Source organism: Priapulus caudatus, unplaced genomic scaffold (genome assembly GCF_000485595.1).
Source record: "Priapulus caudatus unplaced genomic scaffold, Priapulus_caudatus-5.0.1 Scaffold40, whole genome shotgun sequence".
Classification (NCBI taxonomy): domain Eukaryota; kingdom Metazoa; phylum Priapulida; class Priapulimorpha; order Priapulimorphida; family Priapulidae; genus Priapulus; species Priapulus caudatus.
The window spans coordinates 706,664-716,156 of NW_014577101.1; the positions used below are offsets into that span (position 1 = coordinate 706,664).

The window sequence follows — 9,493 nt, forward strand, 5'->3', positions numbered from 1 at the left end:
TGCAATGCAACGCATCGCAGAATTTAATCACCGTACGAGTTGTTCTTCTATTGGCGGGTGTCACACCACCGCGCGGCGTTGAGTCAGTTAGTTAACAAACGGACGTTGCACACATCGTTCGCTACGGGTTCGGGTTTGCGACAGGTTTGCACGACTAGCTGCTGCTGCGCCACATTACGCTGTTTAAACTCAATGTGAAATTTCATCCGTGTTCCAACATAGAACAACATTCTATTCCCCCGTAATTTTCCCCGGCTGCACCAATTTGTACAGTAGCATCGCCCGCTATATATATATATATATATACTAGCGGGATACCCGGCGTTGCCCGGGGAAATCAGTGGCGTTACTCATTTGGTGACCGCTTGGTTGAAAGGAAAATAGCAAAAGAAAATCGAACTATCTATCTATCCATGCATCCATCCATGCATCCATCCGTCCATCGCATTCCATGCCATGCCATGCCATGCCATGCCATCCCATCCCATCCCATCCCATCCCATCCCATCCCATCCCATCGCACCGCATGCCATGCCATGCCATGCCATGCCATCCCATCCCATCCCATCCCATCCCATCCTATCCTATGCCATCCCATGCCATCTCATCCCTTCCCATTCCATCGCATGCCATCCCATCCCAACAGTAAAAAAATAATAAGAAATCAAAAGATAAAAGTCATTAAAATAAAAAAGTCAAAAATGAAATTATATAGAAAATATCATAATATTATACCTACATAGGCTTCCGTGAAGTGTTCCCGTCCGTTTGCGCTATTATTATCATCTACCATAGTTTATTCTGGATTTTTACTAAAAGTTTAAATGTGGTAAAAAAAATGTGAAATTAACGGTGAATTAGAATACGGCAGAAGTACATACTAAACAGTCCAAAAGTAAAGAAACAAAGCATTTCCCGAGGTGGGATTCGAACCCAGAATCAATGGTTTAGGAGTCCGATGCTTTATCCATTCGGCTACAGTGGAAAGTCTGTCTGGTCCGTTATGTACAGTTCTGGTCCGTTATGGTTATACACGATGGATTCACACGTACGTGATGTATAATGTTAAAATGTATGCCATCTATTGATGAATAGAATTTTTATAAATTTTCAACTTTTTAACTTTTGAAATTTTCAGCCAGAACCACCTCCCAGACGTGCTGATTCTGAAAATATATTTAGTTTTACCCTAGACTGCGGAGTTCTCGAGCGAGCACACAAATTCGGCTGAACAACTTTATATATATATAATAGGACACGAAGTGATGTCTTTGGTGCGTGGTACCTGGGATGCACAATGCTGATCTTACCGCCTTTGGTAAACTCTAACTGACCCTTTCTCAGCAGTGCGGCAAATTGCAGAGAAGTGCTGACGATCGAGCCCAACCACAAAGCCTGTAGGAAATTAAGTGCCAGGTGCAACTAAACAGGCTAGCTAAATGTCTCACACACCGAAAATCCAAATGTTACGTTTTAAACATGACTTCGATTAAGCCTGATTTGTTAGGCCTTCTTTATTCATGGTCTTAAAACAAGTATAAAAGTTAGTAATATATAGTAAAAGTTTGAAGTGTATAATATAAGTATGAAATAATGGTTTTCATTGTCATCTGAATTTGGCAGATCTTCTGTATCGAATTAATTTCTTCAACATTTATTTCTTTAACGTCTATGCATTTTAGGCTTGGTAGCTTCGATCTACTGAGAGATGACTTCGTATAGAGAAGTTAGGTGTGCATTTATGAAACTGCCAGAGACGTGTTCAATCTCAGATGGTGCAAACTGCTTACATTTGAAACACTCCTTCTCGAATTGATGACGTGTGCAGTCATGAAGACATCCGGAGTTTTGAGGACCGAACAATAGTACTTTACGACCTCTGCAACTAGCAAGGACGTGGTCCAGGCGAGGGCGTAGTATGTGTAGCTGTAGCAGCAGCAGTAGCAGTAGCAGTAGCAGCAGTAAGTGCAGAAGCAGCAGCAGTAGCAGTAGCAGCAGCAGCAGCAGCAGCAGTAACGCTGAGAGGGTCTATGTCCCCCAGGGTACTATCGGAGCGTACCCTGGGTACGGTTCGATATATCGGAACGTACCCTGGTACTATCTAATATGCCGGACCGTACCTCGCCTACTCCACAAACGAGTCTAGGGAGTCGCCTATTCCCTAACCCTAACCCTAACAATATCAGATAGTTACCACTACCAGGGTACGTTCCGATATATCGAACCGTACCCAGGGTACCCTCCGATAGTACCCTGGGGGACATAGACCCTATGAGCAGCAGTAACAGTAGTAGGCGCAGAAGCAGTAGCAGCAGTAGCAGTATCAGAAACAGGCCTCATCCCGATGAGTCCCCACCCGCCATTTCTTTTACTGTATACTTTACCCTGGGCCATGGTACTTAAGAATTCAGCTCTGGAAATGTCTGCCAAGGCCTGGTGCTCCAGCATAGCGCTTGCGCTGCAGAAGAGCTTGCGCATCAATATTCCATCAGTTGTAGGGCCGGCCGGCTGTCTCGCTGCAGGCTGTTCGATGTATTGCACCCAACTATGACTCACCCGTCTCCAGTTTATCGTACATAGGTCCTGTTCTATGTTCACTCACAGACAGTGGGAGGGGTAAGTGCAGCTGATAGGGTCTATGTCTCCCTGGGTACTGCCGGAACGTACCCTGGGTACGGTCCGGTATACCGGAACGTACCCTGGTAACTATCTGATATGGTTAGGGTTAGGGAGTAGTCGTAGGCGACTCCCTAGACTCGTTAGTGGAATAGGCGAGGTACGGTCCGGCATATTAGATAGTACCATGGTACGTTCCGGTATACCGGACCGCACCCAGGGTACGTTCCGGCAGTACCCAGGGAGACATAGACCCTGGCAGCGTAAGTGCAGCGCATACATGTTGGGGTGAAGTCATTTATTGGGATCTAAAATAGCGCGCTAATACCAGTTTATAATCCCGTTACCAATACCATTGGGGGTCATCCCTATAAACCGAAGGTCCGATAGACCGAAGGTCCGATAGACCGAATATTGAAAAGGGACCTATAGACCGAAGGTCCGATAAACCGAAGGTCCGATAGACCGAAGGTCCGATAGACCGAATATTGCAAAGGGTTAGGGTTAGAGTTAGGGTCAGGGTTAGTGTTAGGGTTATGGTTATGGTTAAGGTTAGGGTTTATAGTTATGGTTAGGGTTAGGGTTAAGGTTAGGGTGTATAGTGGCATCGCTAGATGTGCGGCATATTCACGTTCGAATACGGCATCAGTGGATGTCCGGATGCGTAGCCTGGAGGCTAGGCGACCGATTCCGGACGTGTAGCCGCTGCGTATTCGAATAAACCTTCGGTCTATCGGGCCTTCGGTCTATAGGGCTGTAACCGTACATTGACGTCCGTTTTTGGTTATATGCGTTATCAGAATTCGGCAATAGCCGATTTGTACATGCCGTGTCTTTCGCGTTTATAGGTCTTTAGTATATAATGTTATTAAAGACCCCCGCTAGGAGATCGTGTATAATAATGGATAGAAAATTCACGTCTGATGGGTGTTTGAATATGATGCGTGTCTAGAATTCTTCGGCGTGTCTGGCGAATCGGTTAAAGCCGCACTATGCGCATCTACACGCTAATTTCTCCAGTACTAGACGAGCAAATACTTCGTGTCATGCATAATCATACTACCTTATGACAAAATAAACTCTAGTTCCTCCCATTTCACCGCGCGTTGTCTTATAAAAGGCATTTAAACATACCTCCAATGTTATTCAAATTCTCCGATTTGTTGACACTTTTGCGTTGCCCTGCCAAGCAACCGCACAGCGGTGCTGCGGTACAGCGGTACGGGTGTAGCAAAAATAAAAACATGTAACGTCACCTAACCGTTTCTTGGCGAAATTGTTTGGCAAACAATTTAGCGTTGGCGCCAGATTACCAGATTTTTCACCTCTTTCTTGTGGGTTTTAAGCAAACGCGCAGTGAAATGGGAGGAACTAGAGTTTATTTTGCCATAAGATAGTGTGATTATGCATGCCACGAAGTATTTGCTAGTCTAGTACTGGAGAAATCAGCGTTTGGATGCGCATAGGCCATAGTGCGGCTTTAAACAGGTGTATTTTGACTACTTTTTTGAGCCTGTATTTTATACGGGCTCTAACAATCAGGCATGTTCGCTGTGCTCTCGGATTTGTATACCAGACAACAAATACGACTATTTTTTACGTAAGAATGATCAGTATTAAAGCCTCCCTAGACTCGTTAGTGGAGTAGGCGAGGTACGGTCCGGCATATTAGATAGTACTAGGGTACGTTCCGGCAGTACCCTGGGGGACATAGACCTTCTCATAGTTACTGTGCATGTAGTAGTAGTAGTAGTAGCGGTCCAAAATATCGATATCGGAATAGTAACGTTTCACACTGTTTACGATCTATTGAAGACCGTGGTGTAAATTGATATTGCTGGGTTGGATACTTATTCGAGTGCTATGATACTACTTATTGTTTGTATAAGCCTATGTTAAAGCACTGCACTGCTGATTACACAGGATAGGTTTGACTTTATTGGTCCAGCAGTATCTGAAAAATTTACGGGCCTTAAAATCGGAGGAAATGTAGATTGTACTCGTATTGACTATTCTATCAATGTTTCCAACTGGATGTAAACTGCAGCATGTCATTCACGAACCCTATATATCGTGTGTACCATCTAATAGCTGGCAAGTAAACATTTGGAGCATATATGAAATGAAAATCCACGCGATCTTTTAGTTATCGTCTTCCTTACTTGCGTCATGGTTTCTTGTTACCAGCTATGGCGCAACTCCTCCTTCTAGGAAAAGATGCGATTTCCCCTGTTGGATGTTTCCAATATTTGCGTATATCCGCCATCCTTCCAGAAGCAGCCCGTATCCGGTGCGATTCCGCGTGCTAGATGCTTCCACTAGTCGCGTGTTCACCATCCTTCCAGAAGCAGCTTGCATCCTGTGCGCGCATGCGTACGGCGACTCGCGTTGCTTTGTGCGACTGTGTTTCGAATTGCTCCGTATGCACGAGCAGTGGCGGAAAGTGGCCCTGAAAAAAAACGCGCCGGGCAATTGAGCCACTTGATGCGCTACGTTTATCCTTTCACTTTTGTTGCGCGCGGACATTTGGTACGTAGGTAGTACGTGTGTACGAGGAAGGCAGGGTAAGGGAGTCTAAAATTATACGGATCGGGAAGATGTAAGGATAGGGTGCGACCTTGGCAACGGCGATCACGCGGTCCTACAACTCGTACGGTGCTTCGCCAGCGACTTTTCTTAACTAACGATTATGCTGACCTACATACCTAGAGATACAGTGCCCTACAAACCCGTGAGTTCGCTTTCTCTTTCATTTCCTTCGCGCGCGCACGTAGAGTCACCACCACAAATCTTACTAGCAGCGACAGTATGGTAGCAGGCAGTGTCGCTCTGGGTGTTTCGAGGTTTTAGCCGAAGTTTGAGCCACCGTCGTTTCATTATTTAGCCACAGACGCTAAAAAGCTCTAGCCGCTGTCCACGCTATGTGCTAATGCAATAGTCACCGTCGTTGCATGGTTTCTTGGATTGGTGCTAAATGATCGTGCGCCGTACGGAGTGTTGTATGTGGAGCAGGTCTCTGTGGTTTCTCAAGCAAAAGGTGTCAGAAACGCTACGCGCGTATGTAAAGCGGGCTTGTGGCAGACGAAACGCTCGTCGGAGTTTTTCGCTCGTTGCGTCTTCGCTCTCGCTCGTCGCATCACCGTGGAGCAGAATTTGGCTGAGTGCTTGATAGTGCAGCCACTAATAAGGAGCGTGAGCCAGTATATAGATGGGTGTATAGAACAGGTAGGTTTTACTGTGTAGTACGCGGGACATAGATGAGTCATTAATCGTTCTCTCTGTGAGAAAAATTAGTTCATGTTCGCATCGTTTCATACTTTTAGCTATACTTTTATTCTCAAATGGATTTTTGCTGTTGTAAAGTGGTACACGGTGTTGCATCTTAGGCTAGTGTAATCAACGTTTGTGTTAATATACATTCTCCTGATATGACACGCGCTATGCTGCCGCAGTACTCGTCCTTAGTCAGCGGGAGACATTTGTCAATACTTACGTGTAATATACGATGACGGATCCTGTAGGAATGAGGACGCATTTTTCTGTTTCCCGTAGCGATATTGGCTAGGCAGGTAACTTGCGTATGTATCTGTTACACGTAGGTTTAGCTATTAGGCCGATCGCTGCAGTGTTTGTTGCAGCAGCTATGCAAAGCATACATGACTCTCATACAGCCAAAGATTGGCAAAACTTAGACAATTTAACCTAACTTAGACTCCTAGTGACGGGTGAGTCCTTGATGTGGGGGTATGCTGTTCCTATGAATTTGTGCCCGTGTGTTCATCTAAACGTGTGTTGTCAGACTTATCGTCATGTGGCCTTCCTATAGGCAATAGCGTGATCAATCGTGTTTGATGGTGACCAAAGAGTGTGCGAGAGTGGATCATGTTAGCCTTCTCCCGATGAAGAACAGGTTATAAAATCTACAACGGCATGATGAATCTAAAATCTTCAGGGACCCTTTTTTGTAATGTGACTCGTCTTTCGAATTTGAAGAATGGATGCAACCTAGAACGTAATGATGTTCAGCATAGTCAAGACCTAATATGCCCCCAGGTAAACCAAGCATATAGCCTATAGGCTATAGCCACAGTTATACACGCCCACCCACATGCTTGCATTAGCACAGACGCACTCACATAATATCAGGAGTAAGATAATATAGGATCCTATATTATCTTACTCCTGATAATATTATACACTGTTGTACGCACGCACGCGCGCGCACACACGAACACCCACCAACACACGTACGCGCGCACGCACACACATCCATCCACCCACCCACCACCCCCCACCCACTCTCTCACACACATACGCGCGGCATTATATATAGTAATACATCATTCATTTTGGTGGATTTAATGACAAACATTGTCTGCGCTCAGTCGATATAAAGATGCATATCAATAAGCATGTACTAATGTGCTGTTCGGCAGTCACCTCTGCTTGTTTTAGCCAGCTTGTCTTGAGGTGTAATGCTGACTTGGGTTTGGGTCCATGTGCTGCGATAGCGCGCACACTGTAAGCCGAATCCTGATGAAGATTAATGCCTTCCTTTGTCAGATTACTGCTGCGTGATGGCTATAATATAATCATATGGAAATTTATGAAAATCCGCAGAAAGTGGGCTGAGCATGTTTTAACATCAAGAGGCAGGGGTCCTTTGTTCACGTTAGCTGCTGCTACGACTGTTATGTTGATTTCATTGAAATTCTTTACAGTCGAGTAGACTCGCATAGACAAACAAACACCGTCAATTAAAAAATTAACATATATGTATATATATATATATATATATAATATATATATATATACTATGCCTTATCGTAAATATCTCTCTCTGTTGTCTCTTCTCTCTCTTCTCTCTCTCTCTCTCTCTCTATATTTTATATATATATATATATATATATATATTATATTATATAAATATATTATCATGATGTGTGTGTGTGTGTGCGTGCGTGCGTGTGTGCGTTTGGCGTGTATGTGTGTATGTGTGTATGTGTGTATGTGTGTATGTATGTATATGTGAGCCACATTACAGGGTTTATTATGTAGCATTGGAAAATTTGTGTTGTGTCTTTAAAGCAGACCGTAAATATAAAATATAACTATAACTACATATTGTACGATATTGTATGCATATGCGCGACTTAACATAATGATAATGGTTGCACTTAGCATTACACGCCGCGCGTACTCTGTATTATATGTTTAGACCTAATTCTCGGCGTTGTACGGTACGGGTTTGTGCCATTATAGGGCCCAAGTACCCGTTGATGCTAGCTTAGCATCAACGTTGTGATATCTATGGAAATGCTGCTTCGCACGATATATACGCGGACAGAATTGCTCGCTCCGGAAAGGGTTTGGGATACCGTTTAAGTGCGCTTGACTTATGACTGTGAAGAACGGGAATGAGCACGTATAAACATTTGCAAGAGACTGAATGCCCGCGGGTGCGTTGTGTGTGTGTGTGTGGTGTGTTGTGTGTGTGTGTGTGTGTGTGTTGGTGTGTGTGTGTGCGTGCGTGTTCGTGCGTGCGTGCGTGCGCGCGCGCGCGTGTGCGTGTGTGTGATGTGCCTGTACGATGTATCTGCTACTCATGACCCCGCGTATGTGCGGGTGCGCGTAGTATAATGTCCAAGTGATAACATTTGCACACTGGCGTGTTCGACCAGAGATCTGATGGTGGTGTGTGATATAATATGGTAGTGTGCATTCTCATTGTGTGTGACCACTTGAAATTGGATGTCCGCGTAGCGTAATTTGCCTTTTATTGCATCTGAAATTTAGAAATGCTGTTCACTCCACAGTTATTTATTGTTGTGGAATGGCTCGTCCCAGGGCTAACTCTATATTCACTCATCCCAACTACTTTTATGTGCGGTGCCAAAGTGTCTATTGAATCTATACACACTCGCATTCATAATAGAAACTCACTATAATCATTCATGTCCAACTGTATTCTATTGTGTTTTGTCTACAAAAGATAATCGTTAAGTATTTTTTAGGTAGACTTGGTATGAGTGACTTTTTAATGATTTTGCATTGTAATTGATGTATTTGATCGCCTAGTTGGAGAGGGGTGTTGCAACACAAGCAAGTTGCAAGTTGGTAGTATTTCACGCCTTAAAACTGGTTAATTAAGTTAATGCGTGTCCTGGTTGAGTATAGCAGACACTCTGAAGAGTGACCTAGTTAGTTGATCTTCGGTTGCCAGGAAGAACTACCGATACATAGGATATCCCCGTAAGCAATTGGAAAGACAACGCCATGCTTGGTCCCTTCGTTTCTATACTATGGAACACCGGCAGGGGACTTCGTAGAGTGACTAAAATGACCTCCACTCACTGAAAGATAATCGCTTGAGAGGAAAGGATAGGGTGTGACGCGGTGGAGTGACCATCTGGTCTCTGCTGGAACACGTGTTACTACGGGGTGTGCTATGAAAGGTCGCGCCTGCCTCGAGCAGTGTTAGACAGATAGGAAAGCATATATATAAGAAAGCTTTCTGACGAGAGATTTCCTTGTTTGCTTCAGACCTGCAGAGCTCGATCAATCACCAGCCGGCCTACCAGTGCTACACGACAGCATCTCTTCCACTGGAGGATACAGGCAGAAAGGTACGCGCACGTTCCGCATCAGTAGCTGTAAGCGTCAAGAGGCGATGAGTGATGTTGGTGAAGCCAGATGAGATGGGCAAAGGAGATAATGTGTTACCGGGAGCAAGGAATCGGTGTGGAGGGAGAGGGAGTGGTGTGAAAAGAGGGGAGGGAAAAGAGATGGCGAAACAGAAAGACACAAAGATAGAGAGTGAGTCAGAGAGAGAGAGAGAGAGAGAGAGAGAGAGAGAGAGAGAGAGAGAGAGAGCGTG

At 44.7% G+C, this 9,493-nt stretch overlaps 1 protein-coding gene across 1 annotated transcript in view; it reads left to right on the forward strand.

Annotated features, from left to right (window-relative positions):
* Positions 1-5,190: 5,190 nt before the first annotated feature.
* The window catches only part of LOC106819954 (RING finger protein 44-like), a 41,553-nt gene continuing 37,250 nt past the window's right edge, over positions 5,191-9,493 (forward strand). The window contains exons 1-2 of the mRNA XM_014824521.1: positions 5,191-5,347; positions 9,160-9,242. Coding sequence (XP_014680007.1) covers positions 5,306-5,347; positions 9,160-9,242 — 125 coding nt within the window. The 5' untranslated portion in view covers positions 5,191-5,305. The remainder of the gene's footprint in view (positions 5,348-9,159; positions 9,243-9,493) is intronic.